This window comes from Maylandia zebra, linkage group LG7, assembly GCF_041146795.1.
Source record: "Maylandia zebra isolate NMK-2024a linkage group LG7, Mzebra_GT3a, whole genome shotgun sequence".
In the NCBI taxonomy this organism is placed as follows: domain Eukaryota; kingdom Metazoa; phylum Chordata; class Actinopteri; order Cichliformes; family Cichlidae; genus Maylandia; species Maylandia zebra.
This window is the reverse complement of record NC_135173.1, coordinates 5,232,584-5,255,946: the sequence shown is the minus strand read 5'-3', so window position 1 is coordinate 5,255,946 and position 23,363 is coordinate 5,232,584. Positions and strand designations below refer to the sequence as shown.

The 23,363-nt window shown below is 39.4% G+C and overlaps 2 protein-coding genes across 3 annotated transcripts; both read right to left on the bottom strand.

The window, feature by feature from the left end:
* Positions 1-2,132: 2,132 nt before the first annotated feature.
* Positions 2,133-9,180, bottom strand: igf2b (insulin-like growth factor 2b). Its single transcript, XM_004563366.5, has 4 exons — positions 8,992-9,180; positions 7,971-8,121; positions 5,194-5,375; positions 2,133-3,900 (listed from the first exon to the last, which is right to left on the bottom strand). The coding sequence occupies exons 1-4, from the start codon at positions 9,064-9,066 to the stop codon at positions 3,661-3,663; spliced, it is 648 nt and encodes a 215-aa protein (XP_004563423.1). The 5' UTR covers positions 9,067-9,180; the 3' UTR covers positions 2,133-3,660.
* Positions 9,181-11,033: 1,853 nt separating this feature from the next.
* th (tyrosine hydroxylase) lies at positions 11,034-16,805 on the bottom strand. Of its 2 annotated transcripts, XM_004563364.4 has the most exons (14): positions 16,626-16,805; positions 16,253-16,348; positions 15,948-16,151; positions 15,144-15,318; positions 14,959-15,047; positions 14,782-14,849; positions 14,636-14,686; positions 13,799-13,944; positions 13,511-13,646; positions 13,080-13,149; positions 12,938-12,994; positions 12,520-12,615; positions 12,305-12,438; positions 11,034-11,702 (listed from the first exon to the last, which is right to left on the bottom strand). In XM_004563364.4, exons 1-14 carry the CDS (start codon positions 16,707-16,709, stop codon positions 11,543-11,545), a joined length of 1,566 nt encoding a protein of 521 aa, XP_004563421.2. In that variant the 5' UTR covers positions 16,710-16,805; the 3' UTR covers positions 11,034-11,542. The 2 variants fall into 2 exon arrangements, with proteins under 2 accessions (XP_004563421.2, XP_004563422.2); XM_004563365.4 differs by lacking the exon at positions 16,253-16,348.
* Positions 16,806-23,363: the final 6,558 nt, after the last annotated feature.

Here is a 23,363-nt window from a genome sequence, read left to right as displayed (position 1 = left end):
CCGATATAAAGGGATTTCAAAAATGCACATATAAAGAAAAATGTAAGCACACATCCAAGGCAGGCAAATGTGCAGAACAAAGTAGTAAATCAGCATTGAATGTTTGATAAAATGTTTTTTTATTGATATTAAAAATGAAAGTACATGAATTGTGCATTTCGGACGTCCTAGCGTGCAGAGGTTAAATCAATAAAATACACACAGGCTGAGTGATCTACTGATACAGAAGAAGTTGCCTTTGCTCAGCAAGATATTTCTTCATATTCAGCGAAAAGAAGTGGTTGTCTTCCACGCCATTCATAAGAACACTAGAGTAGCCTGTTTGAACATTACAATAGTGAATGAATGCAGTCCTAGCAGGAAAATATAAAATAAAATATAAAATATTATAATAATATCAATAATAATAATAATTGCACTGCCTGCTTTGTTGCACAACTGAAGTAGAATATAATTAGAGACAAGATGCAGCCTTGATAATTGAGATCTCTCTGACAGAAAAAAGACAAAGTGTTCTCTCGACTCTACACCACAATATGGCAACTATCCATTGAGTCACCGTTTCATGGGGTGATGCATGACACAACAGAGGAGGAAACTGTGATAATGTGGCACAGGATGACCTTGCTTCTGACATGGGCTTCAGTGGTTTGTTACAGAGAACTTATTATTGTGGCCAGGTATGGGTAACAACCTCAGCTCACCTTCCACAACAAGCTTATCTCTTAAACTCAGCAACGATTCCACTTCTCCCTTAGAGAGCACATTTTTTTTCCTGAGTGCTTCAGAAATGTTTCAGCATGATAGCCCTTCAGTAAATGCATAATGGATGCATTAGTGGAAGATTGTGAGGGATGAATCCCGAACCCCAAACACACATACCAATGCAAATACAGATGCATATTGATGATGCACAAGATCAAGATATCTTGATGATGTACAGAGTCACTGTGCTATACCAAAAAGAGACTTCGATAGATAGATAGATAGATAGATAGATAGATAGATAGATAGATAGATAGATAGATAGATAGATAGATAGATAGATAGATAGATAGATAGATAGATAGATAGATAGATAGATAGATAGATAGATGGTCTCTCTTTGACAGACAGTGACTTTCAAATGACCTTTGATGTTTGCTAGCATCACACCAACGTTGGCATGAATAGGATGACTTGGTTATGTGTAATGCAAACCCACAACTCCACGGCTGAGTGGACACTTATGGCCTCATGACCCAACTAAGAGTATCAGTGGGACTGGCACTGCATTAGATGTTCCTTAGAAGATCATAGGACACCATGCACACTTATAAAAACACAGTTTAATGAAGGACTCGTCATTCCCCCTCCCCTACCATCAATACTAAAGTGGCTTAAAAAACATAGTGGGTTTGAGTAATATCCATGTTGAACAGTTATTTCTCTTTTTTTTCCAGCAATGAAAAAGTTACTCATTGATGCTTTCATTTTCTCAGACAACCCTGACAGGCTCCTGGAAATCCATGCAGACCAACAGATTAAGAGTATGTGCCTATTTTTGTGACATAACATGCCTAAGCAATCCAGGCTATGCTGCTGTTAAAATATTAATTTAAAGGACTATGGCAAATGAAACAGGAAAAAAACAACATTTTTGGTACAAAGCATCTACAAAAAAAAGCCTTACAACTCCAATTGGAAAACAGAGATCATACAAAATAAATCTAGCAGTTGAGCATCAGTGCTACGTATATTATTTGGACCAATTTTTCAAATATATTTTATAACAAAATAAATAATGCCTTTATACAGTGCCCTTATTTGTATTTCAACAAACGAACAAAAAAGCTTGGCGGCTCATTACGCAAGGTACAGCTCAGACTAAAGGAAAATAACACAACGTCCCTGGAAACTAATAGTATATCTATATATCTATATCTATATATATATCTATAATGAATGTCTATATATATATATATATACATATATGTATATATATATATATATATATATATATATATATATATATATATATATATATATACACACATACATATATATATATATATATATATATATATATATATATATATATATATATATATATATAGATATATATATATATATATATATAGATATATATATAGATATATATATATACATGTAGACGTGTATATATATAAATATAGTTTCAAGTATTTGTTTTCAGGCAAAAGCATGTGAATACTACTGATATACAATAAAAATAAAATGTTAGTTGACATTATTGCTGTTTTTTCCCTTTCTTTATAACTGTAAAATAACATCATAACAATAAAAAAAAGCCTAACTTGGAAAAACAGGAATGTCACGGTACCAGAAACTGACAGGGTTTTCCTTTTTTTTTTTTCATTGAAACATTGATATGAAAAAAGACAAAAAATAAAATATAATCATCATTATCCCACTTGTTCTTAGTCCATGCCATGTTACTTCCTGCCAGAACAGTCCACAAAGCCATGGCAAACAGGAAGTACTGTCCCCAAACTATAGTACTGTCCCAATCCAGGTGGTCCATGGTGTCCCGTATGTGTCCCCATAGTGCTCCATGTGTCCAGCAGCCTCAGAGGGACAGGAGGAACAGGGACTTGGTCTCGGGTCATCCCTTGCTGCTTATGCTGGCAAACTAGTAAATAGCCGCCGCTAGCACTCACCATGAGCCTAGATGCCAACACAGCCCATATTTTTCCTCAGTGACTCTTCCCCCTTGACATTGCCACTGCCAGGAGCTCCCCCATATCCTTTATTTTATTTAAAAAAAGTCACACTTTCCTTAAAACGGAAAGCTTTAATTATTAATTCAAAGAGAAAAAAAAACGTGCTTTTCCACCTCTTCTTTGAGTCCATTCCCAAAGCTAGCACCATGACATTTTTTTAAGCTACACGTTCATTGTTCATAAAAAAATAGTGCCATTTTTTTCTTTACTTTGACGTAATCCGTGGCAATGTGCAATTTTGCAGACTCTTTTCTGCTTTTTGTTTGTGATCAAAAGGTGCTGGAACAGGAATCTAATTTTATAAAATAATTCCTTACAGTGTGGAAGTCCCTTTATAGGTAGAGGTGCAAACTAAAGAACTAACAGAGATTTTCTTTTCGCCTCAGGAAAAATGATGTGGAATGGATTCTTTCATGCAAGCAGCTCTTCACTTTCAGTTGTCTTCCACAAGGACAAAAAACATTCCGCTAGGTGTCCTCTTGACACTTGCAAACGACAGATCTCTTTCATCTTCTTTTTCCCTTCTCTTTTTGTCTTTTGCTTAAGGATCCACCTGAACCGCATTCAGCCGAATTGTTAACTTTTTGTTCGACATTTGTGTTTGTGCCTTTTGTATCAGTGACTGAAAGAGAGTGGGAGAGAAAGAGTTCAGACAGGAAGAATGTGAAGGCATGTCTGTGTGCCAGAGGAGGGTGGGCTGGTGGGGAGGGGGGAGTTCGGGGGGAAGGGGGGGCATTAGAAAAGGGCCAGGGGTTCAAGACGTAGTGGATATGTGCAGGGGGAGGGATTGGTGAGCTCGGACAGGGCAGGGGAGGTCAAAGAGGACTGCCACAGAAATGACGTCAGAGACAAAGCTATAATCCCCTAGTCTTTTTTTCACCCTCAAAACTCTTGTCTGTGCAAAGGGCTGGCAGCGGGCTCATTTGTGGCTGACAAAGTTGTCCGTGGTGAGCAACACGGGAGGCAGCTTGCTAGGAAGGCTGATCAGGGGCCTGTGGAAGATAGCCTGCTCCTTGGCTTTAATCTTCTCCGCGTGCCTCTTAAACTTTCTGGCCCTCAGAATGGCGGGGACACCCCTCCGGAGCCGCTGGGCCGCCTTCCTCTGCCACACCTCGTATTTGGAATACTTCACGGTCACATGTTGCTTCTTCGGGACTTCCTATTGTGGCGTGCGGGCGAAAATAGAGGAGAAAAGGGAAAAGAGGGAGTCAGTTCATTAGGGTGATAAGATATTGTTCAAGTGCTTATTACAATGGAGGAAAGCCTTGTTTATTATGTGAAAACATTCAGTCATTTTTGGGCCAGTGAAACGGAAATCAAATGTCATTCTTAGAGTGCTGAACGTCATAACAGATTCGCCTTGTCCTTGTTTTAGTTTCCTTGACTGGGAGAGGCTGTCAACAAGCGCCTAGTTCAGCCTCTTTAACATAATGTCAAAGGGAAGGGCGGTCACTTGTCTCATATACATATGAGGAGCCGGCACTCACTCAGCCACTCATTGAACTTTGTAGCCTTCACAGAAATGCATACAAACACAATTCACAAACTTCAATTCTTACGCAGAAGACTCCTTTAAACAATGCTAGGTGTTGTCTTGAGCACCAGGGACAAAGCAGGAGGGGTCGCAATGAAGCTAGAATTTATGTGTGAGTAGCCAGTGCTAGATCTGAATGGCTTGTTTTGGTCCTGCCACTTGAAGAGTGTTTATCCCCCTTCATTCACTCCAGGCCTTCTCAATAGCCCAAGAACAGCTGGCCCTCAGAGCAGGCTGTACCCATCAACTCTCCCAACACAGAAAAACTAGAGACATGTCCAAACTAAGTCCCTAACAGCCTTTTATTTTCTTTCTTTCTTTCTTTCTTTCTTTCTTTCTTTCTTTCTTTCTTTCTTTCGTTCTTTCAAATGCCTATTACTTTCCTCAGTAACGGTATTTATATCTATACATTTTTAGCAGTGTCATGCCACCAGTACTGATTTTATGAGCAGTCAAAACAAAAACATCTTTTTTAGGCTTGTTTAAAAGTTTAACTGGCTTTAAGAGGTCTGGCAAGCAACTGCTTTTGTGAATCCATTAAAAAGATCTGAAACTCTTCCGCATGTCTGTGACATATTTCAGAAGAGCTTTGGTGGTTCGGGACAGGCACAAATACATTTTGTCCACCATCTTACAGGACATATACGCACTTAACACACACCCTTTTCCTGAATATAACGTGTTATGACTTTTGTGATGTTTTCCATGACTGTCAGCACTTTCTTTGTAAGTTGAGTGCTTTCCATTGGCCAATTAACTAGATATAACTGCGTTAGCATGGGTACACTGTACTCAAGAGTCAGTGACATAGGGGCTAGGCTTAGAGGTGAATGGGGGCACAGGAGATGGGAGGACAGATAGAGCTGGGATTAGCACTATTTCCCATACTGGCCTGTTGTTGTTGTTGCTTAGACGTACCTGTTTTAGTGCGGGCATCACCGGTATGACCTGTAGAGAGGTGGCTGACACGTCCCTTTCGGACTTGGCAGGTTTGGCACAGTACTGCTCCAGTAGGTTGAGGTCACAGCTACGGAAACAACACTCCTCTACAATCCCACGGGTCTGGGGGCGTCGGTTGTTACCCCTGCTGGTTGGCCTACCTGAGGAAAAATACAAAAAGGAGTGAAGACGTAGAGGTTAGGGACTGCAAACACAACATCAGTAATGAATCAAGGTTGTTTTTGCAGGATTACTTCGACAGTCATAGCAGCCCTTGGAGCAAAGAGGATAAAAGGAACTCTATGGCCAACTGCAACAAATCTTTTCGTTTGTAGAGGATAATCTGATTAGGGCTATCTGGAAGTCCTTAAATGAGTGAATACACAAGTAAACACCCTGTGCTGTAGAGACCAAAGGGGAGCAGCAAAGACATCTAAGCTCTCAGGTATATTAGGCATAGCAAAATATATAAAATGGAAAACTCTTCTTTGACCTTGTTCTCTGCCAAGTCAGCAGAGATAAATACGCTGAGGAGAGAGGAACAGTAGGGAAGTAGAGATATCAGGAGAAAGGGGATGGGTGCAGACAGGGAATGTGAGGGTCAAAACAGAGGTAAAGAATGCATAAGAAAAGAGGGCTAAAGCAAGAGAGAGAAAGGTATAGAAAAAAAGGGTTGGATGGTTAGCATGTTGCACAGGAGAACATTATCCACAATGAATAAAGGCCTTGTTTGCTGTCCTGTGACCCAAACAATGTTTGAGAAATCTCATGGGATGGCCAGATTTGATAGCAGAAGAAAACGAAAATGTGCTGTAGGGGGTGGGGGGACAAAGAGAAGGGAGCACATCTATGTTGGCCCAAATTGGATAACGATCTTCCTGATTGGTAAAGAAGCTGCTGTGGCAAGCAGCACACAAAGAAAACACCTTGATTTTCAAAGCAACAGCTAAAATTGTTTTTTTTTTCAGCTGAAGTGTTTGAAATCAGATTATTGAGAGGAAGGTGAAGTTATGTATGTCACAAACAGTGCAGACTGTGCGAACAGAGGCTTTCGCAGTTTAGGATTAACAGCTACCACAATGCTTCCTCAAACACTGCTTTACAATTACTCCATCTTCATGGAAGCAATGATTAGAATTGATGAGCTCTTCTCTTAGCCTGACATCAACAACCCCCCACCTCAACCAACTCATCAGTGTGGTCTCCTGGCCTGGGAACACTATTGCTGAGGTGACTGGTATGCCTCATGGGGTGCTATTACTTTACTGGTAAACAAGCAGCCTATTGTGTCGCCAGTGTGTGTGTGCCTTTGCAGTTCACCAGTCTTTCATATGCAATGAGAGGTATGGGCTGTAAGCAGACTCGGCAGAGAGAGAAGCCTGGACCAGGTCTTGAGACACACAGCTGGCTATAATCTCCCCCTGTGTGTATGCGCACGCGCTAGTGTGAGTGAGTGCGTGAGAAAGAAAAATAGCAAACACGCATACCACACAACCGCAGCACAGTCTCAGCTCTCCAAACCAGAGGTGGCAAAAGTACAGGCATTCTGTACTTAAGTAGAAGTACAGACACTAGTGTTAAAAAAATACTCCAGTAAAAGTTGAAGTACTGAAGCTACTTCTTTACTCAAGTAAAAGTGAAAAAGTACAGGCTCTGAAATTATCTCAAAGTAAGAAAGTAAAAGTAGCTCTTTGAGGAATATTTCTACCAGTTATTTTTGTGCAAAGCTCACTGAACCTTGTGTGATACTAATGTAATAATTAAATAATATTGGTAGATAGGAATGCAGAATTTCAGTCTGAATTTTAGAGAAAAAGGAGGAAAATAAAAAGTCTCTCTATTTTCTGTTGCCTACATTGTAGATGGTTTTAAACAGGAAAATGAGTAGGGAAGAGGTTAAAGTGGGATTCAGCAGGTGGGGGATCCTAAAATCGGCTGTAATGGCTCAGTGTGGGGGAAAGAGTCACAACTCACGAGAATTTCTATTGAGAGCTCCAGTAGATTTTCTTTGTGTACAGGCTGTGATTAGCTGATCTGTACTGCTGCTGCTGCTCTGAGGTTTACTGGTCTTTGCTGAATTCAACAAGATGTCAGCAGATGTTGCATAAATTGTCCTCGCTGATTTCCATCCACTGTTTATGCTGTCCTTATATTAGACAATATACAGTTGATATGAAGGTAGAATTCAGTGAATAAATCCCACCAGCTGCACTTGATGTAACCTCCCTCTGACCATGAGCACACAGCCACTGTGTACCAGTCACACATTGTTCTTTACTTAAAATCCATCACAGTACAGCAAACTCACCTGTTTGTCCTAAACAAGTAAAAAAAAAAAGAAACAAATAAAAAAAAAAACCTTCCAACTTTAACCACTGACTGTGGTACTCGCTTTTGCCTCTTTCATCTCTTTTTGTGCGACATCCACTGGTGATTAATACGCAAATGTGATTGCGGTTTGATGTTTGAAGGCTCAAAGACGTTAAATAATAACCACCGTCAAATGGATTAAAGCAAAAGTCGCTAGCTTGTTTTGAAAATGTAAGGAGTAGAAAGTACAGATATGTGTTTAAAAATGTAGGGAGCAAAAGTTTTACCTGAAAATTCTAATCGAGTACAGTAACGAAGTATTTGTACTTCGTTACTTCCCACCTCTGCTCCAAACAGATGTGTGCAAGCGAACAACAGAGAGATTCAACAGGCAAATGAGCATTCACACAGCCCATCGTGAAAACTTGTAATGCTTTGAAACCTACTGAAATAAAAGCCTCTGTCTTCACAGACAAACTGCAGCGCATCCACCAGTTCTCCCCCACACAGCGTCTCCGCCGAGGCCATTTCCACTACGTAGAGCGTCAGGGCCAGTGCAAAGAGCAGCGCGCGACTCGTCGAAGACATCCTCTTGACCTGCGGAATGAAGCATGGGGGTCACCAAATGTAGCCATGACATGCAGAAAGTTGTGGCATACAGAAATCATTAACGAAATAACAGTTAATGACATTTTTAAATACCATTTTTTAATCAAAATCAGCCACTGGTTTTTTTGTTTTTTTTGTTTTTGTTTTTGTTTTTTCAGACGAAGAGGGTACAGTCTTCATCACAGGCTCCCGCTGTGTACGGTGTACGTGCTCAAATGTTCGACAAAGTAGAAATTCAGAAAAAGAAAATCATCTCAAATCATGTCGCAATATGCAGACCCACTCTTCACCTTCCCCGCCCGCTATTATCAGCTGCTGTCATGTCTGTCGCACCTGAAGAAGTGCTTATTCTGGAGGAAAAAACAAGTCGCCAGTATCACCAGCTTTCCACTCTTACACAACCCTCCTGAAGTTGCAAGGCCGGCTGCTCGATAGTTAACTAGCCGAAAACACCAAACTCAGCATATATTTTCCCTTTGCTCACCCCGGAATGAGCTCACTGACCCTCAAACCTGCCGCCCCCTATCTGCCGGTAAAAAAAATCAGCTGTTTGCTCCGTGTCCACGACACCATCCAGGCGCGAGAGGACTAAAATTACTTGTTCTTTTTCTATCCCAAATGCCTCAAAGCTTCTCCTCGCCGTTTATGCATCTTGAACTTTCTCTGCTGCATACAAATCAAAAGATGTCCCGGTTCTCATACTGCACAAAACTGATGCGAGCACTGCATCTACAGAACCCGAACTGGTTTTCCTACTTATAAAACCAAGACAACTCCGCTATAACCCTGTCAGACGTCTTTCATTACGCACACGGCAGAGCCGGAGAGTATAAAACAATTTGCTTGTTCTTTGGTTACCTTCATTCGGCTGTTCTGCGTTCTCCGGCAGGTGTGGCAAAGTGAGTGATGTCCGTATCTTTGCTGGGTTTCCATGTCAGATGGCAGTAGTCAAAACGTTGGGAGTTATTTGGTTGGAGAAATTGCAGGTGAGTTAGTTTCCCAGTTGGTTAAACTATAGAGATGGTGAGTGAGAAGCTGTCCCAAAGACTAGGCGACAGGCAAAACTTCTCAGGGAGAGGTATTATATACTAAAGCACGCCCCTTACACCCACCCCACCCCTTGCTCCTCCTCTTCGCCCATGAAAAAAAAAGAAGGCCCAGAGACGTTTCATGAAAGTGCTTGAAGGGAGAATAAGAGGGTGAGAGTCACAAAATATGGAACACTTCCATGGGCATTTTCCACGTTTACGCACTGTAACCTACAATCACAATGTTTACACACAGGACGCAGACTGAACAAGAATAGGGGTAATTCCTTCGACTCCAAGAAAAATGTCAATGTCTCCGCCCTGCTGTAATTAAGATTAACATTCAGTGGAATCACTGTGGCCAAGGTTTGCGGCTTCCCTCAGACTGCTTAGATGCAGGCACTGGGGTCAAAGGTGCCTGACAGTGAAGGGGAGATAAAACTGGGGGATCATGCAGTAGAAAGCGGATGCAGCGGGACACCAAGTGGGAAAGTAGATGCAGGCATGTCTCAAGCCACACATATGATGGATGGTCATATGATGGAGAGCTTTACTAATGCATTAGTATGCACATTATGACAAATATGCATCATACAGTCCAGCAGCACTACTTTATGCAGATATTGAACAGGTACCATCAGAGGAGACAAAGAGTGATCCATACTTTGAAAATCTGATTTTAGCATATAAACACGCACATTCACGTTATGCTTTATAAAACTCTTCGAGGGTCCCCTTATTTCAGTGTGTGTTCTGGTGAAGGTAAAGATCTGGACGTGTCTTCAGACTCATATTGACACCTGCTGGTCAGGTTACGGTACCTCCGTTTGTTTGTCCTCCAGCTTTCGGCTTTCCAGCTTTTGTGCTGGAATGTTGAATCCTGGATTTGATCGCATCTTCTTACCTGAACAGAAGGAAGCGTGTCCCAGCAAACTCGTGTTCTCTTTCACAGCTTAACATTTCTCTCTTATGCACAGCATTTCTCAGGGTTATTTCAAAACAGCACACGCTGTAAAAAGTAGATCTTTTAAAAGTAGATAATATATAAACTTAATTTATATATTAGCGATGATTATGCAGAATAACAGTTTCAAAAATGGCTGATTTCTGATTTATTTATTTATTTTCAATAAAGCACATTAAATAGAGTTTCTATAGTGCATTTAGTGTCATTAAAATGTCTTGGGGTTGTTTGTGAGCTTTAGCTTGTTTTTAAGACCGAATAACGTCTCAAAGCAGAGATTGGTGACAGGAAGAGAACCTTAAGAAGATTTATTCTCTCAAAAAAATTCAATAAATATGCTGTGATTTTATGACGAGGCAGGCCAAAACAGCTAGACAGCTCCCTCTTGCGATAGACAAATGTAAAGCAAGAATCTATAGAACGCCAGGACTGCCATAATGAATTAATTAAATACACCATTAAATAATTAATGTGGCAATAATTAATTAAAATTGGAATTAATTAATTAAATAAATAGTTATGATACATGTAATTAATTAATTATTGACACATTTAATTAATTATTTAATGGTGTATTTAATTAATTCATTATGGCAGTCCTGGCGTTCCATAAGAAGCAGCCAGGTGTCGTTAAATAATAATTCATGCCAAAGTATTTCTAGGTTTTCCCATCAGCGATAAGAGCAAAAACCTATCAAATATAATACAATTATTTATATTTTTAGTTTAACTGTAGGAATAAAACTTGATAAATCACAGAAACGATAGTGGAATGTTAATTTGCAGTTCTTTATTATCTGATAGTTTCTAATCAATAGGTTATTACATAGATTCTCCCCTCCCCCTTTTTATTATGCATTTACACTGCAAGACGAAACCAGCATAAAATACACAATGCAAGACAAGAACAGCATATGAAAGCCATGGATTTAATTACTCAAATGCTAAATTCACATATTTGGAAAATAAAGCTTTTGACAGAGCAGTTACAGATTTTTTTCTAAATAAAATAAACGATCCAAATATACACCATTATAATTCTTTAATTTCAAAATATCTATACCATAGCTATATAGTCTTCTTTTAATACATTCATTATCAGAGTTCCCCTTGATGTGACTCTAGATTTGACACATTTCTCAAACAACAAACTTTAAAAGCATGAATGGTCCAGTCAGTAAAACCCCATCATTTCACAAATGCAAGCATTTAAGATCTTTGGATACTTTGTCAGCGCTGAGTTTTGAGGTTTTAATGGTTGCAACCTTGCTGGAAAACCAGCCAACCACAACGAGCAAAACTCAGATTCATACAGCAGGTACGGCACAGAAATATGAACACATTGGCAATCTTCAACAGCGTGGACTCAGCTGAGAGAAAAGCAAACAACAGGCGGATGGTGAAAGACAGCGCATCATCACGATAGCACACTTAGGGCGTCTGTCAGCACTTTAAGCTCATCCTTCACACCTTCCAGGCCTCCTTGGATCTTCACTGGGTTGTCCAGTACTTCAACACTGCTGGTATATGGATCAAATCTGACTGAGAAGGGACGCTTGATGCCAGCTACATAAGCCCTGGTCAAAATTGTAAAGATGTAAAGAAGTCAGAAACTTAAAGATCTCAAATGGGGCTGTCTTTTTGCTCCAACTGAAAGTATGGACTAAAGCAACCAAGCCTGCAAATTGTCCTTGTGTTATAATTTGCCATGTTGTACATGCATGCAAATTATTGAGACTGTGGATTCCACAACATAAAGAAAACACTCCTATGTAATGATGCTCACAATGTTCTCTGTGCTCTTTCAAACATTCCAGTGCGGGTATTTTCTCATCCAGTGTGTCGGGGATGTCATGTGCTGCATTCTACTAGAGGCTGAATATTGTGAAAACACTCACTTAAGCTACTTGTTTTGCAGGGCAGCATTTGATCTGTTTGCCAAATAAAACTCCAGACTTTTGCCTCGGTAAGGAAGACTACATTAGGAACAGCTGTCTTCTGGCTGCTATGGCTGACCTACAATAGTTTGTGGCCTCGGGGGTTGGCTGGCTGTTCTCTGACCTCGTCCTCACATAACCTCTCTCTTTGTTGTTTTTCGTTGTTGTTGTTTTTTTACATTTTTTTATCAGTTCTGTATGTTCTTATGTATGTGTATGTCTGGTATGATAAAGAGCAGTACCTGAATTTCTCCTTGGCATCTGAAAAACTCTCAGAAATAAAGTAAACAGGCTGGTATGTCTGGTCTTGATAGGGCTGCACTGCTGCAGCCTCTGGATCAAACTCTCTTGTCTCTGGTTCATCAGACAGAGAGTGCTGGAAGTTTAAAAAAATGGAGAATTAGCTAACAGCTGTCTGTGTGTGCTGCATTAAAGGAAAAAAAAAGTTTGAACGTACCACAAGTTCACCATAAGAGGAAAGCAGCCCAGCTCCATAAGCCCTCACCTCACCATTTTGTTTACATAAGCCATACTCGACCGTGAACCAGTACAGCTGATGGAAAAACAGAAAGCAGGTGACTGAGAAGAAGTATGGACAATCAGTGCATTAGTTACATGTTAGATTTTAGACAAGAGGCTGTCCAAAGTAATGCATTTTCAAAGATACTTTAGCAATAGTTAATTCCATTGTTTACTATATGGGATATGTATCTTAGTTCGTGCTCGAAGCCCAGGCTAAGAAGGGTGGGAGCATGTGTGTGTGTGTGTCTCTGTTGGGAGATGGGCTGGCAACATGAGGTTCAACCCCAAACTTCACTGCAGTTATATTTATACAGTTTGTATGTGTTGTTTGTGTTCGAAGACAAAAGTCTTACTGTGGACAGTTTCTCAATATCTTCATCCGATGCCCCCAGTGAAGCCAAACCAAGGTTCTGTGGAAAATAATAGATCAGTTCTTGCTAAATAGCACAAAAGAACTGAATGATCTGTAAGGCTGTTAATCTCTTCAGCACTAACCTGTGAAAACTGGGCAAAAGTGCGATCAGCCAGCATGGGTACGTGGCCCAGTAATTCATGGACGCAGTCACTGAAGAGAAAGCAAAAGTTATTTCAATTCACGACAATGTTTGATCTTGAATGAAAAACACCACACAGTTCAGTTTGATTGGATGCAGACTTTATGATCACAAACTGGAAATTCAATCTGATTACATAACAGTTACAGAATGAAAGCAAGCCTGTTCTCTAAAGAAAAACATATCGAATCTTAAAATAATTACATAAACACAACAGCTTTTGCATATGGCAGCTTTTTAATATGAATTGTTGTTGCTATTAGCAGATGCTATGTGTAATTTCACTTGCATTTGTTTTTATGGAGTTATTTCTGATTGTATACTTTATAATTAGTTGAAGCACAAAGCCAAAAGAGTCACAGTAGTACTCACGGTTCTGGGGAGTGCATGGGGGAGGAAGCATGTCGGATGTACTGGGTGCACTGGAACACTCGGAATGCCAAACTGGCCAGAAAATCTCTGGCTGAGAGCAGGCCCGCCACTGGACGCAGCGCAAATCCTGTGCGCTCTGCATGTGTGTTCAGGGGGATGGTGGTGAAGGGACAGTAAGCAAGAGAGAGAGAGAGAGCGAGAATCAAATCCTGATAGGTGGAGTCGACATTCGCTAAGCGTCTGTATTTACGTATCTTTTCTTTTCATTTTGTCTTATCCCATTTTTACCTTTGAGGAAGCGTGACACATCTTCCAGCTGGGGAATGTTGTCTGGGCTGTACCCACAATGCCTTTCTAGGAGACAAAAAGCCTCAAGGTATTCACTGCAGGCATGGGTGGTGTACAAGTCCCTCAGGGTTGAATATACTTCTCGCCTAAATCAAGATTTAATTACATAAAAATTGAGATTTCATTTATTAAAATCAAAATCTTGGAAAAACTGGAAATAAGCAAAACTGCAGTGTAGTTTTAGAGTTATGGTTAGTGTTATGCGCCTGCTAATTAACAGTGTTTAAATTGGATTTATCCTGCAATGTTTAACTATTTCAAGCAATTTATTTCTTGCATCATATTTATAGAGCTCTTTTTTATTATGCTGTGTTTTTCTCGTATCGTATAAATCTTATGAAAAAGCACATTGCTATAATTTTTCTACTTGGTCTGGTGACTAAATTCATTCATTAGTGTCTTTTTTTTTGTCCTAAACTGTTCAAGTAAAATATAAACATCTATTAACTTGCAAACAACACTTTGTTCTCAGGCTATGGATATGTTTTTTATTCAGACAAGCTCGAGCTGTCACCTCAAGTTTATTCTTGTGACACCCTCCATCTGAAGTTAATTTACCGAAGCATCCATAAAAGACAAATCATATGCAAATAACTGGTTGGTGGGTAGACCACAATGTGTTGACAGTAAAACAACATAACAGTGAAATGTATTTTAATAGATAAAAACATTTTGTGTTCATTGTAAATGATAATTTTATGCTCACTGCTACTTCAGACTTAACTTTTTATATCTTATATTATCAATATTAAAAACTAGCGTGAAAGAGCCCCTTACCATGTGCCAATCTCCTCCTCTGTGTATTCCACTCTGGGGATCGAGTGCCCACTGAGGACAAACATATGCACACAATTATTACATTTCAATTTTATGTCTATTTTTTATGGTTGTGTGTGCAGTATTTAGGAAAAGGCCCATCTCACTATCTGTATCTGAAGGCAATGTCACCAATCATTCTCCTCCTCTGTCTGTAGGCAGGATCTGTGTAGCCCTGTTTAAATCAAATATACCAAACACAGATCACATTTTCTGTAACAAGCCCAGTAATGACAGCTATTTCTATTCAATTATTTCTTCTTCTTGGCAATGTCATTACTTACTGGATGGTCATGGTCTAAGTCTGGATCAAATTTGGTGACCAGATGATGACACCTATCCAAATCTGCAATTTTCTTTGGGAACCAGTGGACTAGTTGAGAAAACGGGGAGAAAAAAATAAACTGTTCTGTTTTTTGCTCACTTCTACAGACTATTTAAAATGTTTCGCAATTATTTCATCAGTTACATTTGACTTCTTTGGTGGTTTTGACATCCTCTGCGTTCCTCTTTATGGAGCTGATCAGGGTACTGACATCTGAGAGGTGCACCTCACAGCAGACAAAGTACTCCAGGCCCTCCAGGGTGTCTTTGACCTTCCGGCATGGTCGCGTCTCCAGATGGTGAATCTTAGCTTCAAATGTCTGAAATACAGTCAGCAAGCTGAGATGTGACTGTGGTAGCAGAGATCCAGAGGTGAGAAGTATTTGTGAAGCACAATAACTGATTCTGGATGCACACTTTCCTGTTCAAAACATGGAATAACCCCCCACCCCACCCACACATAGATTTTTTTTTTTCCAAATGGTTTTCTTCCATGACCTTTTTCGGTACTTCTGTGTGACTAAAATGTGTAACCAACTTTAACAATAGCCAATAAAATATTATTCAACCTTTACATATCCACTATATTCCACTAAAATAAAAAACATTTTACAATTACCTTGTTGTGAATCTTGACTACTTACCTACTATAAAACCGGTTTTAATTTTCCCACACTTATTGCAACCCTGTTGTCTCACCAGAAAATGGGTCACAGCTACAATATTAGAGTGCAAATGTTGATAACTGTATTATTACCAACTAGACACAAATACCGACCAATGGGAATCTTTGCAAAAGAGCAAATCCAGTAGCTTAGTGTGAATTTATGAAGCATTCATAAATTAATTATTAACAAACAAAATAAATAGTCACATATAAATCAAAATAAATCTTTAAAATATTTAGTTACCCCTTAAAACTCTATTAGAATAAATTGTGATGGATTACCTCGAAAACCTTGAGTGTCCGCGACAGCGCAGGTGTCTTGGAGTTTCTTAAAGTAAAGAAAATGTTGAGGAGTGCTTTTCCATCGTCCTCCTCAAACACTATCTGTTCACTGGCCTCTGCAGCCTCTGCCGCTGCAGCGGCTGCTTCCCTCTCCTTGCGCGCGTCCTCGATCAAGCTCTGCCGTCTACCGACGAATCTTGGAGACTGTTTTAAAAAAGAGAAATTAAAGTTCTGCTTGTTACGATTTAACTGTAAGAAAAGACAGACACGACACCACATGGACGTAACTGATGGGCTTTGCTTACTTTTTGGATGTCTCCCTTGATATTTGATGGGTGCGCTTTACATCTCCAAATGCGCATTAGATCGGCAATGCAATCAAGGTAAACCTTACGACATATCTAAGAGTAAATAGCGACCACAGCACACATTTTAGCAGATTTCAACTGTAAAATTGAAACGTGCAGGATTTGTTTTTCCTTCCTGGGAAGCTGTTCGTTTGAGATGTGCGCCAGACAGCGACGCTGCGTAATGAACATCTTGCCAAGTTTTCTTTGTGCCATACAACAGTTTCCGTGATTCATTGAAAGTATTTTTCTTAACAGATGACTCCACAGACAATCACAGATTTCTGTTTGTAATTTAAAACAAACTTGTGTTTTCTAAAATATTTCTTACCGTGATGGAATCAGATCTCTCCAGCTCGGACGCTGCTCTGCGGACGCTCTTTGTGGAGGATGTGGAGCTGGTTGAAAGCGGCATCTTCAGGCTCGGAAGTCTGTATTGACTTAGCTTCTGTGGCAGAAGTGGTAGTATGGTTTTGGCTCTCTCTAAACCTCTCAGTCGGTGCTGTGTGCCCACAGTTTTTCTTTTCTTTTTTTCACCACGGAGGTTTCCCCTTTTTATGGGATCATTTGTTTGCCGTTTCTGACGTCAAACACGCTCAATCTAATCAATCAATGCGCAGAGTCTATCAGTCTCATCCCAATTTGGAGCGTGCTGTATAGTTTGAGACAGAGCTCTTTTTTGCAGATGTTTGGCACATTCTCATTGGCCTTTATGAATGCACTTATATTTTCGAAATTTGGCAGGTAAAAAAGGCAAACACGTTTCAAGTTATTAGGGTAAAATTAGAAGTAAGTGAACTGCAAAATGTAATAATGTGCTGTAGTATATTGTATGAATAAATTAATATACGGTTTTCTTAATTAAGTTGTTTGCCTCATTAAAATTTAAATAAGTAAGGTGAAGCTGTGTGTTGTATTCAAGCAGCAGTTGGATACACTGTAGTCATTTTTAGACCATAATTAAAGCTTTGACCTGAGGGCTTTACGTAAAGGTTAGACCAGAGAAAAGTCAACTGTGGAAAATTAAGTCACTTTATCAGCTCAATCCAATCTCCACAGCTCCTCACAAATTAGATTTCATTTGGAAAAAAAGGAAAAAGAAACACATGCACAGACAGAAGAGAAAAAGAACAACGCATTGTTTTCCTGTTTTGCCTGCTCTGTTTCTTACCTCAGCAAAAGCCATATCAAGTGAATTTGTACCGCTTTTGCCTGACGACTTTAGTGGTTAACATGATTGTGAGTGATGTACAGTGCCCAGAGGCAAGAAGAGGTAAAATGATTATTTGTGGACCTTTTGCCACTTGCTCTCACAGCAGCAACCATACAAGGCTGCAGAGGAGGCAGGTGGGGCCCCAGTGTGACTCTTACTTAAACCCGAACACAGGCTCAAAATGCTAAAGAGCACTGATGTTGCCCTGGGCGCAGAAAATGCAGGTTGCTTCCTTAATTGAAGGAGAGCTAGTCTAAGGAAGTAAAGAAACCTGAAACAAACAGACTGTACGATAGATACTACCATTCCCTGTTTGTGAGCCTACAATTCTGCATGGAAACAGTAAATTGGTGTATCTTTTTTTTTTTTTTTTAAAGAAGCTAGTTATGTATTTTTTTTCTCTGTATCACGACCTTTTCAGAAAGTGGCATGACACAAAAGACTTGGCAATAGACATAAGGTTGACATTTATCCAGAGATAGGAATAATTTTATGCTATTTTTTCCATCCATGTCTTTCATGTGGAATAATTCTTTCTTCAGGCAAATTACACTTGCAAGGGGCCAAAAGTAGTTGAACAAATGACTGTAAAGCTGTTTCATGTACACATATAAATTATTTATTCATTAATAATTTAACAATTAAGCAGGTAAAAGGTCAGGAAATGATTGCAAGGATTGTATTCTGAAACCTCTGCCTTGAATCCTCAAAAGACCCATCAAAGCAAGTGAAATAGGCAATATTTATACTGTATGTGAAAAAAAAATCCAACAGAGAGATAGCTGGGACATTAGAAGTGTTGAAATTAACAGTCTGGTACATCCTGTGAAAAGCAGAAAACATTGGTGAACTAGGCCACACAAAATGATATGGATTTAGCACAAAAAAGCAGTGGTGTATGGTCACATGATCACTTCCATGGTAGTGAAAACTACCTTACATTAATTCAAGTAAAGAATACTTTCAAGAGGATGGTGTGTTCAAGTACTGACTTCACTAAAGTAAATACAGAGGCCTCCGCAGAAGAGGCAAACCAATGATCAGTGATCCCTCTCGAGAACAGAAATCAATTAAGCTTTTTCAATAATAAAACATAAATTAAAAAAACTCAGGCTAACTCTGAAAGAGAATATATTGGATAGCAGAAACTGAGTTTAATCTTTACTGGAATGAGAGGAAGGATCAAATTTAGAGAAAGGACGTGAAACACATTTCTTTGGTTATCTGAGTAGGATTCAGACTTTAGAAATCCATTGTCTGCAAAAATTCAAAGTATTTAAAACACATTTTAATATATGATGGTTTGTTCAATTATATTTGAAGTGCTAACAGACATATGTGTATAAGAATTGTTATTCCTAAATCTTCAATATATTTTTGTTCAGCCTGTTTAATTAATGCAGAAATTCTGCATTTCATCTACATCTCAGTTGTTCAATTTGAAATCTGTTCTGGTGACATACAAAGCCAAACTCATTAAGAGCATCACCTTCTACATAATTCCAGATGTAACTGTAAATTATAAGAGCTGCAAAAAAGATTACTTGATGTGATATTGATTAAAAGTTGTATTCTTAAAAAAAAAAAGTGAAGAAAGAAATGTGTTAAAATTGCAAGCAAACAAAAAACATTTGGAGTACATGTCAGTGTAAAAAAAGGAATTTGGTAGCTCAGAGAATGAAGTATCGTGGTGCTCGAAATAGAGAAGAGTGTTCCGGAGAAGAATTGTATTCCAAAATACTAGAGATAAAACCCAAGTTTATTTAAGTACAACCAAATTCAGTGTGTCTGGGGAAGGACAGCAGAGCTACAGGCTGAATCAGGATGAAGATAAACTGATATCCATGCCTTTCCTCCCTCCAAATGTCTGCTTCCTGTGTCAGCACAATTTATCAAGACCATAGCCCACTGGACATCACATAGAGAGAAAGCACTCTTGATTTCCCCTGCTATTTATGTAACAGAAAGCCTGGCTCTGACATATAGTATGCATTATTTCTAGCCATTAATTTTGAAGTGATATGGTGTAGTCTAGCCATTTCTGTGCCGATGGCAGTAGCTTCCCCTCGTTCTTATTGTTTTCTACAGTTTTCCCTTTCCCGATAACTCTTAGTCCCCTCTTTTGTCTCTCTTTCTAACAGGACATTGCAATTGTTACTGCTCATCCAGTCAACTTACATACAGCCACTAATCAAGTCCCTGTGCACATATGCACTAACTTCACTCTCCACTATTTACCAGATCTTTCAGTTAGCATAAGTGACACTAATGCTAAGGGCGAATCTAACCAGGTCAAGCTGACTCAGCCAGCTGAGTAATCCTTGTTTCACTACATCTCTGATCTAATTCATGCTTTGCCCACTAATTGCGAGCCTCACCGAGCTCATAACTACTCTGTGTCCACCTGTCAGCTGTCCAGTTCTTAGATTTAGGCCATTCCTTACTAACTAGTAGCTATTTGCTAACCTGCCATGTTCACTGCTTAGCTCACATTAAACCTGCCCTCATCTTCCTCCCAGCCACAACTTTAATGAAGCTTCTCTTCCTCCATCTTGCCATCCCCTTGCACCTTCTCCTCTTCCACCACCCATTTCTCCAGCCAGACCATCGTTTGTTCCTGATCTTGAACCTATCACTCTGGATTTTGTCTCTTGTCTCTTGCATTTCTTCGCCTGTGTAAGATGACATTTAATCAGAGGCTTCTAACATTTTTTCAAAGCCAAATACAAAATTCATTATATTTTGGGATCATTAAGGGGAATAGCTCTGACCTGAGTAGCCTCTGTCTTTTTTGTCTTTTAAGGAGTTAGCTTGCTATTTCAAGTGTCTGTACATCTACATCATACAAGGTCCCACAAATCCTACTTCTGCTCTTTTTCATGAGTTACAATAAAACTAGTAGAGAGACAAACTTTGTCATGCTTTTTAGTCCCCAAACACTTTTTAGTGATTTATGGTCATGTCAGCAACAAAAGCCCAACTTTTCAAACTATTTTCATGCAGTCTAAACATATTCTAAACAACAGGTCAGATTTTCATCAAATCATGTGTCCAAAAGTTAGATAAAAGCAGCAATTTGTCAAGATTTGACAAGATACCTCCTACCATACCCTGTCAGGAACTGACTGCTGCTACAGTAACCGTTAAGATGGATGGCGTCCCGAGAAGAGAGCTATAAGTTAACCTTGCACAATCAATATTTTGGACGGACAGTATGGTGGTACTCAAGTATCTCCAGAATGAGGCCACGCATTTCCGTACATTTGTGGCAAACAGAGTTTCAACTATCCTGAAAAGCTCTGGCATGCATGTGTAGAGACAAATTAGTACAGAAAAGAATCAGGCTGACTGTAGGTGAAAGAGTAGGTGAATTTATGAGAAACATGACCTGGGTCATGATTTTCTTTGCACTCCAGTAGGATTTTGGCCTAACATTCTGCTGAGCTGTACAGAAATGGCTCAGTGACATGAAGGCAGCCATTGTTGACTGGACTTTCAAGATCTGTTCCACCAACATGGGATAAAGTGGACATTGAACCCTTCCACTGTTTCACATCATGGTGGAGCTCCACTGTAAGAGAGCAGATTGTTGATGAAGAATGCCTTCATACAGTCTTACATGAGGCAGAGTGGATCATCAACAACCGACTAATCAGAGAGGTGTCCAGTGATTTAGAAGCTCTAATACCTAAACATCTCCTGCTGTTGAAAACAAAACCATCATTGGCTCCAGGATTGTTTGACCAAGATAACCTCTACTCGTGATGTGGATTAAAACAGGTGCAATACATGTCCAACTTATTCTGGAAGGCATGGACTAAAGTACCTACTGCAACTCCAGGAACATCAGTGGTGGGCCACAGCATCAAGAAACGTTGCAGAAGGAGATGTCATTCTTCTTGTGCACCAAGAAACTCGTGGATTATGGGAAAGATCACTGAAGCAGTTCCTGACAAGAAGGGTCTTGTTTGCAGGGTCTGGTTATGGTATGTTAACAGCTTTTTATGACAGTCTTATGATATGTTGCCAGGAATTATGAAACAGGCATAGCTCTTATTCTGTTAAAGGATGGTCCAGTGTATCCTATACTAAAAGAGGGTACAATGGATGGCACCCAATGCCTGACTCAGGAATAGTCTTCACTTTTGTCAGTTTGAACTCAGGAACAACGCAAATAGTGTTAAACACCAATTCTGGAACAACAGCAGAGTCACTGGTCAACCACAAATTTAAAACTGAATTAAAAGGAGGCCAAAAGGAACTGCAGTTGTCTCAGACATAGATTCGACACTGACCAACACAAGGACAGGGTCTTATTGTCATCAGTAGCCTATGGGTTCCTGACTGGAGGGACCATGAGTCAAATGAAAAGTTAGGGTTGTTCCAGTATGAAGGCAAAATTTATTGAAATGTAAACATTTCCTCCTTTTTTAAAACAATTATGGCATTGTTTCCATTTTCAATTCAAATTAATTAAAGTTGATTAAATCTGCATCTATACCAAAATTAAAGGGAAGCCTCAGGTTTGATATGACACAGTCATCAAGCATGGGCTCTTGATTATTACGTTTGGTAGTCTTGGTATTTTAACGCTAAAGCAAAGAAAACGGAAACTCTAAATTACAAAATACTACATTTAAATTCATTAAATGATTACAGGGGTTTCTAGAAATTCCTATTGGCCATGTGCAGTATGTACTTATCAAGCAGGGCACAAATGAGTAAATATCAGGGTATCAGAGTGTTTTGGAAACTGTTTGGAAAAACTTGTAAATGATCTGACTTTGAGGTTTTGTTGATTGTGATATTCTTTCCTCTTTTTGGCTCACACCTGTTCACTGTGTACAGTTGCTCAACAGCAAAGAAAGTCCTTTTTGGCAGCATTTAGCTGGGCTGACTCATTATCACTGCTGAGTTGAATACCAGGTATCGAGGTTCCTTTTGTTAGAAACACTGGACTTGAAGAGCCACTACCTCTGTGGATGTGTGTTGGATGTGTCCCCAAATGACACCAGGATGATAATTATTACAATTATGTATTGATTCAGCTGCAGCATTGTGGCTTTGTGAGTGTCAGCTGTATAATTGTGGGACTTCAGACGGGCTAATTGCAGCTAACACGACCAGCTGGGCTATTATTCACCATCCTCCACATTTCTTTTCTCTCTCTCTGCTGAACAATGCTGGTCACCTGTGTGGGGGTCAATGGACTCATCTAGTTGATGAAGAAGAGAAACAAAATAAATGCCCTATTAATTGTAATATTGTTGGGTAAACAACCTCAAAATGAGGCCATCAGCTTAGTGCCTCCTTTGTAGCCAGCAAGACCCTTATGAACTTGCATTTAAGAATGTGTACTTATTTGATTTATATGATGTGTATTCAAATCCAATATGGCTGGTATATGGTATATGAGTCCATCCAGAAAACAAATGGGTGTTTTAATGTTTCCAAACCTTAAAAATTACAAAAGTGCAACAAGAACTTTGCAACTAACTGAAGCAACAGTAAGTGCCTGTCGGGGTTACATTTTTTTTCTTTTTAAATTTGTTTCTCATCTTCTACGTGTACGGTATGCATTAGAGTAAGACTGATACCATCAGTAGCGCCTGCCCCACAGTTTGAGAATTAGTATTAAGAAAAGCTGCTTTCAGCTGTGCCCAAGGGGTAACCACAGCAGGTAGCTCTGCATATTTGATTTTGAAGATTTTTTAAACATGATGCCCTTCCTTATGCTGCCCCTAAGGGATTTGTATCTCCTCACAGGCAAGAACTAGAGATCTTTCACTTATTAGATAAATCAATAGCAGTGAAACACTAAGTCTATCATGTTTTATACAATATTTCACTAAAATC